At 39.0% G+C, this 23,843-nt stretch overlaps 2 protein-coding genes across 2 annotated transcripts in view; both read left to right on the top strand.

Annotated features, from left to right (window-relative positions):
• Positions 1-21,934, top strand: part of LOC139725768 (uncharacterized) — a 39,365-nt gene extending 17,431 nt beyond the window's left edge. The window contains exons 9-14 of the mRNA XM_071636850.1: positions 10,936-11,033; positions 12,648-12,782; positions 14,410-14,545; positions 16,193-16,385; positions 19,248-19,339; positions 20,317-21,934. Coding sequence (XP_071492951.1) covers positions 10,936-11,033; positions 12,648-12,782; positions 14,410-14,545; positions 16,193-16,385; positions 19,248-19,339; positions 20,317-20,433 — 771 coding nt within the window. The 3' untranslated portion in view covers positions 20,434-21,934. The remainder of the gene's footprint in view (positions 1-10,935; positions 11,034-12,647; positions 12,783-14,409; positions 14,546-16,192; positions 16,386-19,247; positions 19,340-20,316) is intronic.
• On the top strand, positions 19-4,550 carry LOC139725773 (putative nuclease HARBI1). The gene is made up of 4 exons (XM_071636855.1): positions 19-528; positions 1,890-2,158; positions 2,631-2,854; positions 4,502-4,550. Exons 1-3 carry the CDS (start codon positions 19-21, stop codon positions 2,851-2,853), a joined length of 1,002 nt encoding a protein of 333 aa, XP_071492956.1. The 3' UTR covers position 2,854; positions 4,502-4,550.
• Positions 21,935-23,843: the final 1,909 nt, after the last annotated feature.

The following is a 23,843-nucleotide window of genomic DNA, read 5'->3' on the forward strand; positions in this document are numbered from 1 at the left end:
TTATTCATTTTTCCTGAAATGGCGGTCATAGGAAGACCTCGAGGTAGACAAGAATTGTTTAACCGGCGCATAAATCCATTTGACGAGTACAACGACAACGAACTGATTGAAAGATACCGGTTCAATAGAGCCGGTATCTTGCGTATTACCGACGACATTCTACCAGCAATAACACCCGTTACAAACAGAGGATTCCCCCTACCACCCGTCACGAAAGTGTGCGCGGCGCTTCAATTTTTCGCCAGTGGGAATTTTCAGCTCACGGATGGAGATACAATTCGTATCTCACAACCATCCGTGAGCAGGTGCATCGCAGCAGTGAGTGATGCACTCACGGCGAGAGTGGGAAATTACGTAAGACTGCCGCCACAAGATGACCTAAACCAGAATAAAGATCGTTTCTACCGGAAGGCCGGCTTCCCGGGTGTTGTGGGTCTCATCGATGGGACCCACATAAAAATTCAAGCCCCACACGAAAACGAAGACCAGTTTGTCAACAGGAAAAACTATCATTCCATCAATGTTCAGGTAAGATAAATAATGTCAATTTTTTGTACAATATATCCACCCATCAATTTGTCAGTGGATTTATCAATCCATCTACGTAATCATATTGCGTTTTACTATCCAATCATTCCACCCAGTAAAAGTTTGGGAAATGAATAAAAATTAGCCTGGTTCACTGTGCTTGGAAATTTACTTTCGTGGGAATTTTTTGGAGAGTCTGAAATTATATATTTTTGGAAACCTTATTTTGTAAACAATAAGAAAGAGCAATGTTTCCATTTGTATCGAATGTGTGAAAAACTGCGTTGCCATGGCAACGACATACTACGGCAATAAAGTTGGATGAAAATCTTGCGGATCAAACGATGGTAATACCTCGGTTTTTGACCAATGCTTGTGTGAAATTTGGCGCACGCATTGGTCTTGGGATGAACATGAGCAAGGCATGGTATTTGATTGTATCGGAAAATGCGTTGCCATGGAAACTGCATATTATGGGAATAAATCTGGTAAAAGTATTGCAGATTAACCACTTCCACAGTTTTTGACTAATGCTCATATGATCTGGCACAAACATTGGTCTTGTAGTGAAGATGTGCAATATACATTTGTCTTTGATGTGTCAGGAACTGCGTTGTCATGGAAACAATGTTCGCCGATCGACAAACAAAAAGCGAATGCAATAGCTCACTTGAGGTGAGCAAGAAACCAAGACATGAATTAGTGAAATAATGCTAGACTCCTCACCAAAAGATGATTAATGCAGCCGTGATTCATTGTCATAATTTACAGTTACCATGGCAACGCTTTTTTTTGGCATGTTTGAAAAAAAAGTGTCTTGCACCTCTTCACCGAAAGACAAATGTGAGTACCTAATATCATAAGCATTGCTCGAAAACTAGATGTTAGTTTAATCCACATGATTTTCACCAGATTTATTGCCATAGTATGCCGTTTCCATGCCAACACAGTTTCCGACACATTCAACAAAGGTGTCCTGCACATCTTCTCCCCAAGACCAATATGTGTGACAAATTATATGACCACTGGTTAAAACATGAAGACGTAGTTGGCTCCACAATATTTCCACCCGACTTATTGCCATAGTATGTCGTTACCATGGCAACGCAGTTTTTAACACATTCAGTGAAAATGGAAATATTGTTTTTCTGATTGCTTACACAATGAGGTTTCCAGAAATATATAATTTTCAAACTCTCCAAAACATTCACACGAAATTACATAGTGAACCTCATTAAATGGTGAAATTGTGACATTTTAACTTATCTGAGTAGTTTTTGAACATGGATGGAAAGAAGGAAAACAGAAAAGTTACATGTATCATGTGTATTGTGGGGTGTTTTTTTTTTTCCCCATACTAGATTGTTTGTGATCCGGACTCCAAAATCCTCCATCTAAATGCGGCATGGCCTGGCAGTACTCATGACGCAAGAATTTTAAGAGAGAGTTTGCTGGGGGAAAGGATGCGACACATAGACGGATATCTTCTTGGAGACAGCGGCTATCCAGTGAAGCGGTGGCTCATGACACCGTTTCTGAGACCAGCCGACGATGGTCAGGAAAGATACAACACAGCACACAAGACAACACGCAGTGCAGTAGAGAGATGTATTGGGCAGCTGAAACGAAGGTACTGCCTACTGGTATACAAAAATGCACTTTTTGGTACAAACACTAACCATCAAACACATTCACTCTCACACACAAACACTCACCATCAGACACATTCACAATCAGAAACACACTCAAATACACACAAAAATAAACAAGTACTCAAACACACACAAACTTCTAACCAACACAAACCTTGAACAATACACACCAAACTAACACACATACACACACAAAGGTCACAAAAACGTCACACAACACAAACCTTGCACATACACGTACCCACAGAACATTTATCGGTTATTTTCCTATTATATCGTAAATTATTGTACACTACCCCTTCATTTACCAATTAAATCACCTCCAAAAGTATTCCCTTTTGTTTTCAGAGCGACAAAATAAACCAAGTGTCATCACTTCTACATTCTTTCCATTTCTTATGGTCGAAAAATTACATTATGTAATATCCACTAATACTATGACAACTGCAGATTCCACTGTCTTCATGATGAGTTACGGGTGACACCAAGGAGAGCATGCAGGATCATCACAGCATGTGCTATCCTCCACAATTTAGCCAAGGATATGGGAATGCCACTACCCCAAAGACGGCAAGAGGAGGGCCCACCACAACCCAACCAAATTGATGTTGATAATGAAAGAGGAGAAGGTGCAGTTCACCGCTTACAGATCGTGCAAGCATATTTCAACTGAGGTAAGTTCTAGCCTTTTATTTCAAAGTACATGTACTGTTAAATGTGAGTGGGTCGATGACTTAATGGGATCGAAGGAAATCCCCGATGGAGAACAGTGGACGTTTCCAGGACATGGGCTGATTTTCACTATAGTGTGTGTGTGTTTGTGTTTGGGGGCATGTAAATTGCACATCAACTGTACTCAAGGATTGCATTTTCAACCTATCCATAACACAACTTAATTCATACTATGTACAAGATGAATGGAAAACTAGTGTGTGACTCACAAGTTATATATAGGTTAGAAGCTCTTTTATTACTTTTGAATGTTTTCACACTGCTTCTTTTTCCACTTTCTCCAATGCACATATACATGTAATGACAGATACAGCAATTCGACAGCCCTGCAGTCAATGGATATGCCTCCGCACTCCTTGTCCAATTAGTTCAAGTGAAATGCCTCATTCATGTATTTACCAAATCTAACCAAAAAATATGTGAGTTACCATGGCAATGAATTGCTGTTGGGTCTATAAAAAAAAATCCTGTGACCTGTGACCTTTCAACTTTAAAATCTAATGAGTATATTGTTGTCTCATGGTATATACTTGGTCCTAGTTACATCACAATCTGATCACCTCTTCTTAATTTATTGCAATAAAGAGACACCGTAACAGATAACGAGACAACGGACAGATATCCCGGAAACTTCGTTGCGGAGGCAAAAAGAAATAAATATATTTCAATTTCAAGTATATATTATCTAAACTACAAATGTCGCTATAGCAACTGGTATGCCTCCGCCATAATGCATGGTTCTCCTAATAGGTCTATAGTACAATGTCTTGACAATGTGTGATGACAGTTTCACACAATTGGCAAAATATTAAAATGACAGGTTTGCCACAAATGTGCTGAATGTTCACTTTCCTAGAACTAGGTTCAATTGGATGAATGATTAAAACGTCATAGTGCAGGTATTTGGGGAACTGATGATTTTTACTTGACTTTTGACCCTTTTATAAGTTTATGCATTGAGTAATTTTCAAGGTATTGAGAAAAAGTATAATTTCAGTATCAAATGGTAAAATAGTATCTAAACCTGGCCTTTGACCTTTGACCTCACAGTTCCAAAGAGAATCACTGTTATGTAGAACATGCATAAATATGTAAGTTTCATGATGATACCTTGAGTTACTTTCGAGATGTGGAGGAAAAAGTGCAATTTAGCACTTTCACTTGACCTTCGACCTTTTGACCTTTGACCTTTTGTCAAGAAACTTCCCACAGAATATATATTGGGTAATACATGAACGATGTTGACCTGAACGATGTTGACCAACAGTTATTGGAGATCATCGGGTTAACTTCCCCAACGATCGCTGGCATTGATGGAGGTGTTGATTCTCTAGGAAAAATACTCATTATTCGGGAACATGTACCAAACGTTCCACCCTCAGGGTTTGAAATGCTATTGAAGGAGGTTATAAGTCCCGAGACAAAGTCTGTCACTGTTGATATTTACAAATCGATCAATAGTTCATCCTTTGCATTTCCACACCCCTCCATTTGTGCGATTTCCAGTTTCATTTTTTTGATTTTCAATGTCAACAGTTCATTTCTCAACTTTAAATTCTCAACTTCCAATTTTTCTTTTGTACTTGTAGGTTCTCGACACACCCAACCATGGTCTTCCATTGACTGGATTCTGCTGCTGGATGCTCGTTCTTGATGGTGCTCTTCCGCTTCCAGCTCCACTTCTGTTGGCTGGACAGTGCTGTGGAAAATAACAATGAGAAAACACCATATTTCAATTCCAGAAATATATCATACATGTATGGCATTTATAACCCCCCTTTTTTTGGTTAATGTGAATATGCCAGATACACTCATTAAAAATAAGAATTGAATGTGAATCTCTGAGTTTCTTGTTTCTTCATTTCAATAGAACTATTCTTTATATCTACGTCCTTTGATAGTGTTGAATGTGTGTTTTATGTCATATTTTGGGACTGACTTGAGTGTTCTCTAATTACTGTATATGTTGAATATTTTGCGATGGTTTAATTTTCTCGAATTTCGCGACTTAACAAACGTGAACATTTTCACTTCCTAATACTTCTATACACGTTGAATGAAAATGAAATAAAATAAACTCTCACAAATTCCCCGTCTTGAAGCAAAATCGCGAAATATTACTTACGCGAAATATATGGCGTATACAGTAACAGCATGGTTCCCACCCAATTGTGAAACTGAATGAATGTTTTGTGATTATTGCCTCTAGTTAGTTTGTGGTACTAGTGATTTGTGCCTTCATTTAATTCATCTAATTGTTTTTTTTTTTTTTTTTTGGTATGAGAAAGAGAGAGGTTTTATGTGGTTGGATGTCAGCATTTGTCACAGTGATAAGAGTCAAGGGCCATGGGAACGGATATGGGTACAGATATGGGTACACATACAGAATCAGATAGAAGCATGGGTACATGTACAGGTGCAGGTTCAGCATTTCACAAAGTCACAGGTATGGGTATGAGGTACGGCATGAGATAATGGATGGAAGTATGGGGTACGGACACAGAATTTCGTACCTGGATGCAGGAATGGGTACATGACATGTTGATCCATGCTTCAATTGGGGGGGGGGGGGGGGAGGATGAAGAAAAATGTCAACATTGTTGGCACACAAAATTGCAATTGTTAATTTTGTGGCCAAAGCAGGCCAAAATATTGAAAATTTGTGAAGTTTTGAAATGATTGGGGGAGGGGCAACAAATCTATTTCTTTGTCCGTCCCCCCCCCCCCCCCCCCCCCCCCAATGTACTGGGTAAATTACAATGCCTATAATCATGCAAACTAATAATATTTTAGTTTACCATATTCCTAGAGAATCAACACCTCCATCAATGCCAGCAATCGTTGGGGAAGTTAACCCGATGATCTCCAATAACTGTTGGTCAACATCGTTCAGGTCTTGGGGAGGGGGACCGCCACCTAGGTATGGGTTACAGAGAAAAAAAAAAAAAATCTGTTACATTGTTAATTTCGTGCAAGGCTTGAATCACCACAAATTTCAGAGCAATCATCACATCATCTTAGGAAATACTAAATTAAGTAGAATGCATGCTTGATTGCATGTTGTGTTGTAAAGGACTAAATCAGAGTTGGTATTCTCAAAGAAGATATTACAATATTGGTAAATGTAGCCTAGGATGTTGTCAATATCTGTCAGTGGGCAAGGAGGATCAGCCACAATAAAAAAGTGCAACAACATATCTAACAAGAAATATACGGGGAAAGTGATTTTCCACGAGAGTGGAAAAAAAATGGACAGAATTCATAGAAATAACCTTTTGAAACGGAAAGCGAGTTTCAGGCAGGTTGAAATGGAATTCAAGATTTGTTGAACATGGACAAAGTCATTGTTTACAATGGAAAATCACTGTGAACTAGGTCTAATATTAGGAAATAAAACTGTTTGAAATCAAATGCTGAAAACTAATGAATTCAATTTGACAGTACAACCAATCATTAGATTGACATCTATACTGAAATACACACTATGGTCTGTATTGTGAGGGAGTGACATCATCAACTACCTTATGTACCGACCAATTGTTAGACCTACCCCCTGACCCCCGGGAGATGTGCTTTGAGGATGTGTCGTTGTCACAGGAGGAACCACTTCTTGCCATCGGCATTGACGCACCCTCCGTCGCAAATTTGGACTCACTGGCCACCGCCCCATGAAAATACACACCTCTGTCAGTTTTGGACTTTACCTCATTTACGCACCTACGACCCACCCAGTAAAGAGACCGACATTAACCATCAAATTCCCCCCCCCCCCCCCAGCTCCCCGAGTCCCCAATTTTATACCGACGCACATCTCCCGGCACTGGGGTAAGGTGGTGGGACTTACAATTGACAGGTGCATTTCGAAATTTTCATACCAGTTTGTACCTCACAGTCTCACTTTATAACGTAACTCTGACACTGTCTGTAGTTTGTCAGTATAGAACACAGTGTTCTTATCTGCAATACACTTTTTGTTTGAAAAAGCAATGCTACAGTTAAACTGGATGTATTAAACAGTATTAGAACCTATTGCTTTTCATCAAGCATTGTTTTGTAATTTAAACGCTACTGACTTGTGAGTTGTGTCGTAATACATGCTGCTAGAATCTAGGTACTACCCAGCTCTTACACCAGTGTAGTTCCAGAATGCAGAAATAACAAAACTTTCCGTTTCAGTGTTTAGCACCGCCGGCAAACTGTGGTGTGGGGTCTATCCAGTTACCGGCTTATGCCTATCGCATTACTAGTATACTACTTGCCATGCCATGGCAATTCATTGGCATTTGTACGTCCATGCCAACATAACAAGGACAGGTTGAATTTGAACGGGAAAAATATCATGTAGGGTCTAGATTAAACTAAAGCTGAAATTATATCTGTTAAGATGTTCATGCAATTATTTGGCATTATAATCGAATCATTCGCAGAGTGTATTTCCATCGTGAGTGCCGTCACCAGGCAATGGTTGACAACATCTGTCTTGCCTGTTCCGATGTGTGCATTGTCATTGCAGCCGGTCAGGCAGGCGTGCAACTGGTGCATGACACATGAGCAGACGATCTACTAGTATCGGTACACTCGTAAAATCACCAAACAAGTCGAACAAGGTTGTTGTAGATCTCTACAAAATTTAGCTAAACTCCGACTTTAACGGTAAAGCACCAATACAGAACCAATGAAATAATCCAAAGTATGAACTTAATGACACTTAGCTTAATTTTGCTGGTTTCTTCGTATAATACCAGACGTCGGCGCCCATCATCTCTAGCCTGACTTACTAGCCTTGCCAAACTAAAAACACAGTGGTGACAGTAGCGCTAGCTATAGCGCACACAGTGCAGCATCACTAGTAGCTGCGCACCTGAGGTCACTCGGGTCAAATAAAGGGCGAGACTACGGTAGCTTATTCTTTGCAAACCCAAATAAAAAAAAAAGAGAGAAATATATCGTTCGGGGTTTCAAAAAAAATAATATCAACAAAGTAAGCAAACAAACAATTCGATATATTCATATTCTCACCCGTCTTTCTCATCTCCTTCCTCCGTTTGCCCGCTGCCGCCTTGGCTGAACTGTTGAGGTTTTGCCACTTCTTCTGTATTTCCGGCACAGTTCTCTTCACCGAAGGATTCCTGCAGTTTAACTCGTTTGCTATTTCCTCCCACGCGGAATGTTTTTGCCTCGAAGTTATTTTTTGTGAGAATGACCCCTTGAGAATATCCTCCCTCTTTCTGAATTCTTCAATGAGAAGTATCTTCTCAGTTTCACTGAAGTTGGGCTTTCGCCTTTTTTCGTTTAGCTCCATCTTTCAAACTTTCCGCGATAAGTAATTAACACGTAAAATCCCATAGGAAATCTATCGCACAAAATTAATTTTTCTGTGGTCGTCAAGGCCATTGTTAATTGGTATACGCGCCTACGTCATCAGATTGACTTAAGACAATTGGGATGCTTAAGTCAGCTCAGTTAAGCGGGGTGCTTAGTTCCTTCGAGAATACCAATCTAAGCACCCCGCTTAAATTAGCAGGGTACTTAGACACATTTTTCATATTTAAGTGCCCCACTTAAGACCTTTCGAGAATACGGCCCCAGATGATTAAACTTTGGTAGTGATTCAGAAATGTTTTTGGATTTTATTAAGGATTTTCGATATTTTGGCAGGGAGGGCCGATGAACATGGGAGTTCGAGCTGCGCATTTTTGAGGTTTTCATACGTGCACTAAAGTGCATGTTCTAGTTTCTGCTAGGATGAGGCGTGCTGCGCAGCTGGAAGTTGATGACGTAACAAAAGGCTTCTATACATATGCATTGGGAAATCGGATGATGCTGTACATATGGGTGGAAATCATTGATCTTTATGGAAGAGCAAGACCATTGATGGAAATTTGCTGGGTGGCGGAGGTCTGGGCTCTCAGAGTGCTTCTCTAGTTGTTTCTGCAGCTATTGTCTATCCTTTTATCTTGCCCACAGGCTTATGGTCAAAGGGCACTGTACTTTGGTTAAAAATTTTAATTTCCAACCATAACTTCAGCCAGTAATATCGTCTTGTAAGAAAATTTAAGCATGATAATCAGTGAGTTGCCCGAAATGACAGGGTAAAAGCTCAAAGGTCAAAGTAAAAGGCCTCCAAAATTAAGTTAAAATGTCATTTTCTGACCTTTGATTCCTGGAGGTACAAGGTGTATGTCAAGTGATTATGTTGTTTGGTGTCATGGATTGAAATCATTACGCCTCTTATGTTTTTGGGTTGTCCGTCCGTCCGTCTGTCCGCACTTACGTACGTCTGCATTCGTTTACGCGATAACTTGAGTAATATTGACTGGAATTTTACCAAACTTGGTCCAAGCATAAAGTATGATGGTGCAATTACTTGATAAGATTTTGAGAGAAATCGACCAAAAGAAAAGGTCAAGGTCAAATCATGAAATTGTATCCGTTTACATGATAACTCAAGACTGGATCAAGCAAATTTCACCAAACTTTGTCCGAGGATGATGTATGATGGGACAATTACTGTAAAAGTGGAAAATTCACCGTGTTCAAATTTTCGCGCATTTCGCGCAACCAGAAACTAGCGCAAAAATAAAAGCACGGGAATATTTTTGCTTGCCATAATTATGTGCCTGTGCGTGATGTCTTGATTCCGCGGAATTAAAAACACGCGAAACTCTTCAGACCCGGCCAAGCGCGAAAAATTAGTCACGCGAAAATATCCACTTTTACAGTACTTGATTAGGTTTTTAGTGAAATCGGACAGAGGTCAAAGGTCAAAGATCAAGGTCAAATCCTAAGATTTATCTGTTTACATGATAACTCAAAACTGGATGAAGCAGCTTTCACCAAACCTGGTCCAAGGATGAAGGATGATGGGGCAATTAGTTGAGTAGATTTTAGTGAAATTGGCAAGAGGTCAAAGTTCAAAAGGTCAAGGTCAAATGCTAAGAATGTTGCTATTTCCCCCATATCCATGCAATGCCCAAAGGTATTTTCTTGAAACTTAGTGTAGACATGTACTACTGTGTAAAGATTCTCCAGAGAGAGTTTCATGTCATAAGGTCAAAGGTTAGGTGAAAATGTTGCAATTTCACTTTTCTCGCAAATGGTTCAATGTATCTTCATGGAACTTGGTACATATGCATGTACTGACTGGCAGGGATTATCTAGGGAATTAGGGTCATGGGTCAATAGTCAGGGTCAAAGGTCGAGGTCAACTCCTCAAAATTGTACTATTTCCCTCATATACTAGTATATGCAATGCTTGCATTATTAGTTTTAAAACTTAATATATACATGTATTATCTAATGGAGATTCTCTAGGAAATTTCCAGCCAGAAGGTCAAAGGTCGAAGGTTAAGGGTCAAAGGCCAGGTTTAAATGCAAAAAAAAAAATGTTTTGTACTGTAATTACACTCTTTCTTCAGACATTTACCTTGAAAATTACTCAATGCATAAACTTATAAAAGGGTCAGTCAGAAGTCAAGCAAAAAATCCTCAATTCCCCAAATATGTGTACCTGCACTCTTAGATAATTATAGCAAACCTAGCCAAGGAAAGTGGACATTCAAGATATTTTTGACAAACCTGTCATTTCAATATTTTGCCAGTTATGTGAAACTGTCATCACACATTGTGAAGACATTGTACTATACACCTATTGAGAGAATCATGCATTATGGCGGAGGCATCAGTCGCCATAGCGACATTTCTAGTTTTGAAAATGTATTTGTCATGCAGATAGGGTTAAGGTCAGAGCTTTGTTATTGGTCAAGAGTAATAAACAAGATCAAAATGTAATGAAGGATCATGTACATGTGCAGTGCATATTGTAGTGATTTTGCAAGAAGCAGAGGCATTCCAGCTGACTGCAAAGCAATTTGAAATGCATAAGTTTTTATTTGTTTTAAAAAGTAGTCAAATTACCTTTTACCAGATGCCCATGTATGAGTGAGATTAAACAATTGTGATGAGTCCAAAAGTGTTTAGAAGTGATATTTGTGGTTGATTTGTTTGATATTTGATGAAACAGGTGGAGAATACAATCAGATGGCGGAAGGTATTTGATGATGAAGGAAATGAAATTGGTAAGGAGAGCAATGCCAGGATAGTGCGATGGTCGGATGGAAGGTGAGTCTACTGATCTGCAGGTTGAATGCTTTTATTACAATCTGAGAAAGCCAGGATATACATGTAGTAGTCAATAGGAGTTCTAAAAAATTGGGATGTGCGGAAAAGGGGGGGGGGGGGGGGAGGGGGAGGGGGAGGGGGAGGGGGAGTGTATTTACTGCATGCATTTATGCAGATGTGCAAAGTTCATGTTACATATACAGTGTATAGACCTATTCAGTTTTAAAACACTATACTTATGTTGGCCATAGCTTCCAAAATAAGAGGAATAGATGATTCAATAGATTATGCAATAAATCAGGAGTATAGCTATGTCAGTGCATAAATTCATGATTGCTAGAAATACTGAAGCCCCCAGTTATGGCTAAAATAGGCAGTTACATAGAAAAAAAGTGCCCAAACTAGACAGGTCTATTAAGTAGATCTATGTAGATTAAGTTTATTTTTTGTTTTTTCCTTAGATTGGATGCCATACAAAATTTGATTGCGAATCCTATCATTTGTACAAATCAAAGTCATGTTCAAGTGCATGTTAAGATGATCTATGGTAACACAATTCTCATATTTGGGCAGTGTGACAACCCATTCCCCCCCCCCCCCCCCCCCCCCCCCGGAAAAAAAAATAATCCCATTCACACAAAGAACAAGCAGTATGAATATTTTTCACATGGTGATGAATATTCTACTTTCTATCTATACGTACATTGTAATACGAGCCAAGGGATCAACTGAACCACCAAGATCATTTATTCCCCATTGTGTATTGTGCATCATCTCCAATCTTTTCACATTTTTATTTTCTTCCTTAAAACCACATTCAGACATTTCTCCAAACTTATCACAAGCAATTTTGGGGGCAGGAAATGCAAAATTATTTAAATGATACGAGTGATCCCCTTTGGAGCCTATGGTGGGGTAAAACAATAATACCAAAGGCTCAAAAGTGCAGATTTTCAAAGTGACAGTGATGACCTGGTTGTGCAGGGTGTTTGAAAACTCACTTGCTCACTAATGCACAGTGTACAATCTACACAGGAATTGACATTTAGGCAAGGGGTAACAAGTTTGGTTGGGGCTCTGTGTTCAAGATCAACATTTTCCTCTTAACTGTGCAGGATTTTTGTCTAATACCTCCATTCCACAGAGTCTTTTTCTCATAGTTCACTCATCTGAAGCAAAGTTTTTTCTTTCCGGCCACCCACTGAAGTGTATTGGATCGCAGTCTGATGAATCAGACTTGTTTGGTCGACTATCAGTTGAGTGTCAGACCTGTGGCGCTTGATCCTCATCGGACGATCTTGCGTTATCGGATCATTGCTTGACATGTCTGACACTGACCGACACAAGTTGGATTCATCGGACTGCGATCAGATACACTGTGGTGGGTGGCCAGAATCAAGAAACTTCGCTTCTGATGAGTGACTGAAAAGAGAAGATCTTTGTGGAATGGGGTATAATTACTTGTTCAGTGATTGTCCAGTAGACCATGTTTATGTTGTTTTTTTTCCAAGAAAGATTTCAGTTCTTACTTTTCTCATTAACCTCCAAACTGTCTCCTGAAGTATTTTCTGATGCATACCACAAACAATTTGCCTCTTTTATTTTGTCTACTAGCCTCTCCCTACATCTTGGTCAAGAGGTGTTTGATGTCTACAAGATGAACCAGCAGGGTGATTTCAACCATCTCTTCATAAGGCAAGGAACTGGTCTCCAGGGACTGGCAGTTTTTAGAACCAAGCTTTCATTCAGGTAATTCTCAGTACCCCTGTAGAGATTGTGTGGCCCCTTTGGCCTGTATTCTACTGTAGACCAAGGTTTAAACCCAAGTTAGAATCATTCATGGTTTAGCAAAACCTAAAGTTTAATTTTGTATTCTGCTAGCAAGGTTTTGTAAAAAGTCTATTTTGCCTTTACATTGAACCCAAAATACTACTCTCTGTTGTAAATTAAGGTATTTAACTACTTTGTGTTGTACCTCCAGTGTGTTATACCTCATATGCAGTAAGGTTACAGTCAGGTGTTTTTTTTTTATACCCCCGCCAAACGAAGTTTGAAGGGGGTATATAGGAATCAGCAGACGGTCGGGCGGTCGGGCGGGCGGTCGGGCGGGCGGTCGGGCGGGCGGTCGGTCGGGGGCGGTCGGGCGGGCGGGCGGTCGGTCGGGCGGTCGGTCGGGCGGTCGGTCGGGCGGTCGGGCGGTCGGTCCGTTGCAAATCTTGCGTCGCGAACTACTTCCTCAGTTTTCAACCGATTCCCATAAAACTTGGCACAGATGTGTGCCTTGGGTTGTAGATGTGCAAGACGTATTTTTTGACAGCCGGTACTAAAGTTCGTTGCCATGGTAACGGCATATTATGGGCAAAAATGGGTACAAATCTTGCGTCGCGAACTCCTCCCACAGTTTTTGATCAATTTTTATGAAATTAGGTACAGATGTTCATCTGAATATGTTAATGTGCAAGACACATATTTCCGCAGTGGCAAAAAGTGCGTTGCCATGGTAACGGCATGTTATTGGTAAAATATAGGGCAAAATGCTTCATGGCAAAACTGCTTCATCAGTGTTCTTCCAATTCTCATGGAATTCATATTGAATGTTTGTCTTAGGATATAGGTCAGCATGACACATTTCTTGACAGTGACAAAAAGTATGTTGCCATGGTAACAGCTCACATATTATGAGCCAAAATGATGGAAAATTTTGTGTTGCAAACTACTTCCTCAGTTTTTGCCCAATTTCCATGAAACTTGGTACAGATGTGTGCCTTTGGTTGTAGATGTGCAAGACGCATTTTTCGACAGTACCCGAAAGTATGTTGCCATGGTAACGGCATATTAATGGCACAAGATCAAGGAAAGATCTTGCGGATTTAACTACTTCCTCAGTTTTTTGACCAAAGCTTATGAAATGTTGAAATGTTGTGGTGGGGGTATAACCAGTCGCTGTAGCGACATTTCTAGTTTTAATTTGTTTTGTTTTGTTTTGTTTTTTTAGATGCAATGAAATCTTATAAATCCACTGAATAGTCTAAAATGAGTGAATGGCAAGGTTGTTTAGATATGTTGATGGCACTATATGTACTTTATGTTTTGAATAAAGACTCTTTCACCAAAATTACAAGAGTATTGTTCATTGATAACTGTTGGAGAAAGATTCTTTGTGAATATTAATCAAGAATATGAGTGCATATGAATCAAATGTATGATTAACCCGTTATCAAGTGAAGATTCTATACGTAATGGTCTATGGTTCCCTGGAAGGTACAGCAATATCGAGTGTTTCAGTGACTATGGGCTAAACACGATATAGGGTTGTCATCGACACAAATGCACTGACAGATTTTTTTTTTTTTCTCTCTTTTTCTTCTTTGTGAAGACCACATTCCACAGACAGTGCAACGCATAGAAAGATGACTCTGTCCATGGCAGACCGATGCTCTAAGACTCAAAAGATTAAAGTGGTTCCCATTGCTGGCAAGGACCCAGAGGCTCAGAGGGGAGAGATGATTAAGGTGAATTTTTGATGTGGTTGCAGTCAAGAAATAGAGAGTTCAACCATGTCCTATTCATATACAACACATTCTACCCAGTGGTAGTGTGTGTAGGTGAAGATGCAAGATACTAGAATTGGATGTGATTGTACTAGTGTGTTTTCCAGCAAATTGATAGCATCTTGTTGTCACTCTATGGGAGTGAGACATAGATGAGTGCATGGACGTGGTTTTTAAACTCACATTATCACTGTCTTGTGGGTATACATGCATCCATGCTTTGAATTGGACATCAGCCTTCATGAAGGATGTCACTCTATGGAAGGGAGGATAGTAACAGATCACATATCAACAATTGTTTCCATGAATATGAAGTGGAAGTAGACAGAAGAAAAATTAAGTAATTGGATATAATTGTGGGTAATGTATTAAGTGTGTAGTTACAGAGTTCTGTGATCTTTGATAAATTTACGGTATATCAGTGCATTATCATCTCAGCCATATCACAATTTCTATTATCATATCATTTCTAGGGTGGTAGAATATATTTATACAAATGGGCACCATGCCCCCTGGTTGCTCTAGGGTGACCCCAGAGCTCCTAAATTAGAGAATCTAGCAAAAAAGATGTCTTTTTGTAAGAGCTAAATGCACTGAGTAAATGCATCAGTGCATGTGCACTTTCAAGTTTGTTTATGCTAGATCCAGGGTCTGGGACCAGATTGGCAGTCTGTTTTTACATCTCTATCTGCATGGCCAAATTTTGTACAAACTTGGCAGGTATTATCGCCAGTGTAATAGAATAAACAAAATAGACACCATGTCTCCCTGAAGACCCCTAAAGTACCAAGTTTGTCAGATTCTTCGTAGGTAATAGGCAGCGTGAATGCTTGGAAGGTGACCTTGTGATACTCAGATGAGCACTAGACCCACTTGGTCTCTCGTTATATGGCGAAATAAATAAATCATTCAGGTTTGAGTTTCTTCAGTTTGTCTCCCTCTACAAATGAAAATTTGTTAAGATCGCAACTGCTGATCTGTAAATTAACAAACATGTCGGAAAAAGTAAAGTCCGCCTTGGACTATACTTAACATAACAATGTCGGAATCTCGGAGCTTGGGTATTTGTTTCTTGAGTATAGTCCGCCTTGGACTATACTTAACATAACAATGTCGGAATCTCGGAGCTTGGGTATTTGTTCCATGTTCATCGTGTCACTGCCGGCAACCAGGGACAGCCTGGTGGTAGTGTCGCTGCCCGGAAAGCAGTAGATGACAGGTTCGAGTCCCACTGGTTCCTTTTTTCCGACATGTTTTTTGATTTACAGATCAGCAGATGCGATCTTAACAAATTTTCATTTGTAGAGGGAGACAAACTGAAGAAACTCAAACCTGAGCCTTCACCCCTCTGAATAACATCTTTCTTTCAAATAAATCATTCGCCACAAAATGTTTGACTTTGCAGTTTACCAGCATTTCAAGTTAGCAAGGTATCTTTGATATAAGAGTCTCATTATAAACAAAGTCTTGTAGTGAGACTGTGAAGGTGAAGTTAGACTCCTATGATACATGTACTTTGTTTTATGATTACCGGTATGCACTTCGAGCTACCTTTTGTGTACTTAAATGTTTGTGTCAATGTTTGATTTGACCTATCTTTGTATGCAGCGAGAGGAAGAAAAATTGAGAGCAGCATTACGGAGACAGAACCAGCAGAGACGGATCAGGGAGAGATCTCACCAGCGAGGGTTGAGTGCCTCCTACCTTGAACCTGACAGGGAAGATGGCTTTGAGGAAGATGATGATACAGCTATCAGCCTCTCAGCCATCAAGAAAAACTTCAAAAGTAGTTTAGCCAAAGGTAGGACTTCTCTTCTCTAACTGTATTCTAACTGGCGTATGATATTGTCTTTTGATTTAGTGCTTGAGCAGAATACATGTAGATATTTGAAATGTAAACACGGAACAATGGTCAGTTGCAAGATCAATAATTGCAATGATTGTGAGAAGACATTCATCCTTTCAATCAGTGGTTATGATAAGAAAAATATGAAAATATGGAATATACAACTTGTATATTGCAGGAGGTAAAATCAGCCTCCTTGGATTTACATACCAGTATGTTGCAGTATGTAGACATACAAATGTACATAAAAGTTGAATGACAGAGATCCCAGTCATATCAGGATGTATCATGATTGCATCCTACAATCAAACCTAATTGCAAATAAACATATGCATGGGTTGTGTATTCCCTTATCATTCACCTCTGACAATTGCTGTAATACACACATGAAAATCTCACCCAGATTAGGCTTTAAAGTGTGGCTGCATTCAAAGTAGTTTGAAAACTGACAAGCAGAGACAAACTTCTGAGCTCTTTGTGTAACCACAGTGCCCTTAATTTTGTTTGATGAAGTAGTTTAAAAGATATGCCAGTAGTGGCATGTCTTGTTGTTGCTAGGTCCTGAAACTAATCGACTTGTTTGTCCCCGCCGAACGAGTTCGAGCAGGGGACTATGAAACGGGCTCCGTACGTGTGTGTGTCCGTGTGTCCGTCCGTGTGTCCGTCCGTCCGTCCGTCCGTGTGTCCGTGTGTGCGTCCGTGTGTGATCAAAATCTTCAATTTGCTACTTCTCTGTCATTTATGAGCCAATTTTGATTCTGTTTGCTTTATATGATAGCACTACATGGGAGCTTTGAAACTTCTACACAGAATTTCAGTCGTGACCTTTGACCTTGACCTTTGACCTATATTGTACATTTTGCTACAAAATGCTACTCCTTCGCCATTTCTAACCCGATTTCGATTCCGTTTGCTTTATGTGATGGCACTAGGTGAGGGCTTCAAAACTTCTACACAGAATTTTGACCTTTGACTTCTTTGACCTTTGACCTTGATTTTTTGACCTATATTGTACATTTTGCTACAAAATGCTACTCCTTCGCCATTTCTAACCCGATTTCGATTCCGTTTGCTTTATGTGATGGCACTAGGTGAGGGCTTCAAAACTTCTACACAGAATTTTGACCTTTGACTTCTTTGACCTTTGACCTTGATTTTTGACCTATATTGTACATTTTGCTACGAAATGCTACTCCTTCGCCATTTTTAACCCGATTTCGATTCCGTTTGCTTTATATGATGGCACTAGTTGAGGGCTTCAAAACTTCTACACAGAATTTTGACCTTTGACTTCTTTGACCTTTGACCTTGATTTTTGACCTATATTGTGCATTTTGCTACAGAATGCTACTCCTTCACCATTTCTAACCCGATTTCGATTCCGTTTGCTTTACGTGATAGCACTAGGTGAGGGCTTCAAAACTTCTACACAGAACTTGTTAAGGTGTCTGATACAACCACCTGCTTATCATGCAACTGATGATGACCCATTGAAATGCATATCGCTACTGGGTTAACAAGACCTTGTATCTACAAAGTGTCAAATGGTCAGGAGAGCAAGAAAACATGGCAGCCAAAGCACTATAACAAATGGGATAGTCTTTCCTTTTGCCTTGGTGTTTGCCATGGTGGCTTCATTTTTGGGGTAGGACAGCTAGGATTTTGACAGGACATTGCCTGGGCGCGCACCCCCCTTTTTTTTTAATACACGTGTACCAAAAGTATGAATGAAATCGCATGATGACCAACATAATATATATATGAAAAAAATCTCCCTACCGTATATGGTTCTATGCATGTGACACACATCATCAAGTGTGGTAGTCTTCTCATCCAGCAGTGACTGCGCAGAGAAGTAAAAATTCACAACTTTTGCACAGATTGTCCCATTTTCCACAAACTTTCACTGATGTGTTTTACTAGGATTTCTGCGCTTACTCAATGCGCATGGATACAAAGGTGAACTTGTCCTTTATCTGATTATCTGACCATTACTAAAAAAAAAAAAAAAAACATTTTCACCAAAAGTTGAGATACAAGGTCTTGACACCCCACCGACGATATTGCACATTGGAATGTACGCTACATAGAGACAGTCTGTTGAAGTGTTTGATCTATGGTTTTGCAGTGGAAGGTTTTCATTTGAAAGAGGAGTAAGTTAATGAAAATCGATCTAAATCAGGATATAGTCTCAGTTATTTATTTTTTTTCAAAGTTTAAATCTTCTCAAAGACATGTAGTGTTACTTGTGTGAGATCATGACTTACCATGTTTTCATTGTCAGATGGATCTTTTGATGTAACACTATACTGTATCATTAGCATAGTTATAATAATTGTTTTGCAGCAGCCTTAACTTTTTTATTAAGCAATGCCATTTATGTGGGAATGGTGTATCAAGCAGAATCCACAAGGCAACAACACTTGAGTGAAGTTGAAAGTACAGCAAGGTTGTACCTTTGGCCTACAGTGACAATGATTAATAAATCAAATTCTTTGTTTATCAGGAGTATGGCAGTTAAAAAGAAGATATTCTACCAGAACTAGATATCATATCACTTATTTTGCCCTGTACTCTATCTTTTTAGAATTTTATGACATGTTCTTAGTTTGCCATGTATAAATGTTTTGTTGCTAAAGTAGTTTTTCAGCAGTGGCCTTGTTGCTGTATGAAGCTTTTGAAATGATTTTAATCTTAAAGTCTTAGAAGCCCTTATTCTCTTACAAACTTAAGCAGACATCTGTGAATAGCTGTATTTGCTTTGCTCTAAGTTCTTTTCTCTCTGCTCTCATGTCTTATCTACACTACTGCATTCAGTGCATGAGAGAGGCTTGTATTCATCTGATGAAGACGAAGTAGACCAAGCCGAGAAACTTTCAAAAGTCAAGGCTCTCTACAGTGACAGTGAGGTAAGAGTGCAAAAAATATACTTTATATTGTGTGTGTGCATGTTATTAAAACCTTCTTGATAGTATTTTTTAGCAGATATAAATTTTGATGATATATTTCAAGATTTTGATATATGCAAGTATTTATGAAGAAGAATTGTGTAAATATGGCTGTCTTCAACAGTGGTAATGCTTCCATGCAAGGAAGATTATTTAATTTCACTAGCCCAAGACCCTTGCAGAATGACAAGGAGGGATTCATAATAGGCAAAGTGCAGTGAAGTAACACACCTTGAACTAACATCGAATGAGTTCAATAACAGTTAACACCTTGAACTGAAAGGCAGTTGGTATGATAACGGGTCATACCTCCAACTGATATGGAACAAGTGTAATACACTTCATATCACAGTCACAAATGATAAGTTGAAATTCAGTCTACATCGGTCTGATAAACATCCATGAAGGAGATCTCTAGCTTCTCTTAGCATATTTAAACTGTTGTCACAGTGCACTTAAACAGGCCCAGTGAACTGCAGCTGCTGTTTACCATACCTACTGTAGGTCTGCAGCGCATTGTTTTGATGTGATTTGAGACATTAACTACTCTGATTACAGAAGGATTAATGATACTTACAGCTTTCTGAAATGCCACATACATCATAATTATAGTACTCTGTTATGAAGAGAGTGACACAAAAATTATGTGAATATCATCTCTATCTATATTGGTTACTTGAAGATTTAGGCATGGAATGAATTGTATCTAGAAACATAAATGATCTCCTTGGCCAATGATTGACTGATTTCTGCTCATTGCTTCAATCCTTGCTTCATAATGTAAAAGTGATGCATGGACTAGACAGTGCATCCATGGGAGCTTTGCAGTGGGATAGCAAATGACTATTGTATGTTACAAAATTGCTCATCAAATTTTATGCGAGTGTTACTGTTGTGTCTGGCAATATCAGTGATCTTTGACTTTTAACCCTTTGTAGGACTCTGATGCAGAGAGCAAGAAACGCAAGGTTGAGGGCAATGAGGAGGAGGATGATGGTAGTGCCATGAAGAAGAAGAAGAGAGTTGCTGTGCTGTCTGATGATGAAAGTGACTGAGATAAAGTTCTGTTTTGCATTTACTGTTGAATATCTTTGCATGTAGGCATGGGAGAAGAATCACACTGTGTACTGGTACTTCCCATTCAATGGAGTATCTGTGACCAAATTCCATTAATGTCTGAATGAAATTGTTTTTCTGTTTGAACAGGGGTTTCACCATGCATTGTATTTGCTGGACATCCTCCCCTAGGCCCCAGCCATTTAGTGATGGTTGTCGTAGTTTAATTAGTGAATACATAATTGACAGTATCCTCTTGAAAACTGTGCAAATAATTTGAACCATGAAAAAATTAAATCTGCTTTTCCATGTGCATTAAACTGCATGGCAAGGTTTTAAAAGGATTACTTGTAGGATGCCTTCGTTGCCTCAATAGAAAAACAAATATGAGTAGGACGGAGAGGGAATATATTTGCTAAGATGTAATCTTTACAATGTTGATAGAACTGTACAGTAAGTAATGCAAAGATCTCTTCCTTGGATTGAAAGAAATGCATATATGTACAAGGCTCTGTGTGTAAGGACTACAAGTATTTACTTCTTGCTTACGGCATAGTGATTCACAATGAAGCTATCTTAGAAATCAGCTTGAAGTGAAATCTCTGCTGAGGTTTACTTTCTAGAATTCTTTTGTGCAAGAGCAGTTTTCAAGTCTCCTACCTGAAATAATCTTTTGATATATTAAATGTGTATGAACAGTGATGGCCATCTCAAAAGTCCATCCAAGTGTATGATACAGTCAACATTGCCGAAGTCGAATCTATGTGGACTGAAGAAGTAGCTTCACCTTAGAGAAAATTCGACTTATACAATGTATAAAAGGGATTAAAAATCAATGGAATATGAAGAGGGCTTTAAAAAGAACTTCGACTTAAGTGAGTATTCGACTTACGTGAGGTTGACTTAAGCAAGGTTGACTGTATAAATTATATTCATAACTCTAATTTCCTTCATGCTCGGTGTAAGCTAGGGCATGTTTACCTTGTAAAGACAGAAATAGTGGGAAAAGGAGTGAAGTTCTCTGACAATATAGGAGCACCCTGCTGAATGGTAACAAGGAAAGAACATTCCTTGGATGTTTCAATATAGGAGCACCCTGCTGAATGGTAACAAGGAAAGAACATTCCTTGGATGTTTCAATATAGGAGCACCCTGCTGAATGGTAACAAGGAAAGAACATTCCTTGGATGTTTCAATATAGGAGCACCTGCTGAATGGTAACAAGGAAAGAACATTCCTTGGATGTTTCAATTGGCACACATGTGAATTACAACAGTGAAATGTGTTCCCTAACTGGCAGAATGTGGAAATGTAACTTTATTGTTTTTTTTTATGACTTTGCCACAAAGTGTCGCTGGAGGCATTATGTTTTCTGGTTGTCCATCTGGCCATCTGTCCGTCCTTGTGTCAGTATATGTAATCAATTCTATGGACATTGTACTGTAACTTAGGAACCGTTTGAGGCATCCAGAAGAAACTTGGCATAGTGTATTATGTATGTATGAATGGATGAAGCTGAGCCCATCAACTTGTGAGTGCACAAGCTGAAAGTCAAAAGTGAAGGTCAAATTCGTAAAATTTCACAATTTACCCCCATATCTCTGTAATGCCTGACGGTATTTTCATAAAACTTGGTATATACGTATGTACATGCATTACTGCATAATGGTTCTCTTGGGAAAGTTTTGGGACAGGTTCAAAGGTCAAAAGTGAAATGAAAATGCTAAAATCTCATTTTTTTTCCCCCCTCCATATCTCTGACTCCACATAACTGACTCAAATTAGCTTCTTGATAGTGAGTATGTATAATATGCATGTACTGCCAGACAGAGATTCTCCGGAGAATTCTGGGGTCATGGGGTCACAGGTCAAGGTCTGAATAATGTAGTGTACACTGCAAATGCTAATGAGAGGCTTTAACACTGTATTACATTGCTGTTTACCATACATGACTTGCTGTGCTCTGAAAATGTATGGGTTCGACATTACACATCACTTGAGGAGTTAATGTTAATTTGGGTACATAAGATCCTGTATGACTCTGATTGCTATGCATGGAAGTTATTTGAAAGCTTTTGGGCTTTGTGAAGGATGCATGTATATTGTATGTATGTACAATTGTACAATGTATGTATGTACATTTAGGGCTTGTTAATTATTTAAGAAATGCAGTTTAGCATGATAGGCAGATTTATTTCTTCTACTTTTTTGTGACTGGTGTAAACTCAGTTGTGCATTCACTCTTTGCCTCGCTGTTCTCCATTGTCACAAGCTGATTTCTGAAGATGGGTGAATGGAATGTACTAAATGTGAGGAGGCCAGATAAAAAGCTGGGCATGCATGTCTACAGTCCACACCATATAAGGGTGTGGAAAAGGAAATGGATTTTGTCTCTTCTTAGTTTTCATCAACTCCTAAAAGCTTTTTGTAATGAGAAGTATAATGTACTGTATGCGTCACAGGAAACTGAGTCAGGTGGTAGCATGAATAGACCAGTTCGTAATTCCACTTTGCGCATGAGCAGAAAAAGGTCATTTGTACCAACAGGCATTTTGGTTTGTAAATTCACTGAGATAAGCACCTGTGATGCGATTATTATTAATATGATCCTTATCTAAATGTTGCTTGCCAGCACATCCACCTGACAGCAAGAATTGTATTTTGCAATATAAAAGGAAATAGGCTGTTATTGCATTCTATACAAAACAATGAAATGGATGCCCGCTAAATTGTCAACTGATAGAGTATTCTGATCTGATTAAATTTTTACGTCGGGCAAGCTTATGCATTATGCCGCTTTGAAAACGAGTAAAGTGCCTAACCAACTGAGAAAAAAGAAAGGTCATTTATACCAATGTGAACATGAGCTAATTACGAACTGGCTTATAGTGTGGGAACGATGCTACCCAGCAAGTTTTGCTTTGCTATGTTTTGTGAGACACTGACGTGCCAAGGAAGAATTGTGAAAGCTTTAATAATCATGCTTACAGTGCTATTTTTTTTTTTTGAATTCCTGTACAGATGTAAATAAATGAGCAAACAAAAGATATGCTGAATATTCTCAACAGTGTGAATGGTTGTTTAGGTGTTAATATGTGAAACAAACTGTATTTACACATGGGACTTGGCTTTTAATATACTTAAAAGGACAAGTTTACCTTAATGTATGTGCTGATTGAGTGAAGGAAGCAATTGTAGTAGAATACATAAGTGGAAGTTTGAGGGAAATTGGACAATCTGTGCAAAAGTTACAAAGTTTTAAAGTTTGAGTGCTACAGTTTGTGATGTCACATGTGGAATGATATGAAGACAACTAAAGAGAAACTAACAAAATTCTATTTTTGAAGTACACATTCCCTCAACTTATTACTAATGTTCATGTATGTTACGGGCTATATTCCCCCTGCCT

The sequence above is a fragment of the Diadema antillarum genome, unplaced genomic scaffold, assembly GCF_040938485.1.
Source record: "Diadema antillarum isolate AM-2024a unplaced genomic scaffold, OU_Dant_1.0 seq00000059_RagTag, whole genome shotgun sequence".
Taxonomy (NCBI): Eukaryota; Metazoa; Echinodermata; class Echinoidea; order Diadematoida; family Diadematidae; genus Diadema; species Diadema antillarum.

Excerpts from the sequence above, each read along its gene's own strand:
- LOC139725773 (XM_071636855.1), top strand. The coding sequence starts at position 19 with ATGGCGGTCATAGGAAGACCTCGAGGTAGACAAGAATTGTTTAACCGG. Across the intron at positions 529-1,889 it reads ATCATTCCATCAATGTTCAG|ATTGTTTGTGATCCGGACTC; the intron begins GTAAGATAAATA and ends TCCCCATACTAG. Across the intron at positions 2,159-2,630 it reads ATTGGGCAGCTGAAACGAAG|ATTCCACTGTCTTCATGATG; the intron begins GTACTGCCTACT and ends TGACAACTGCAG.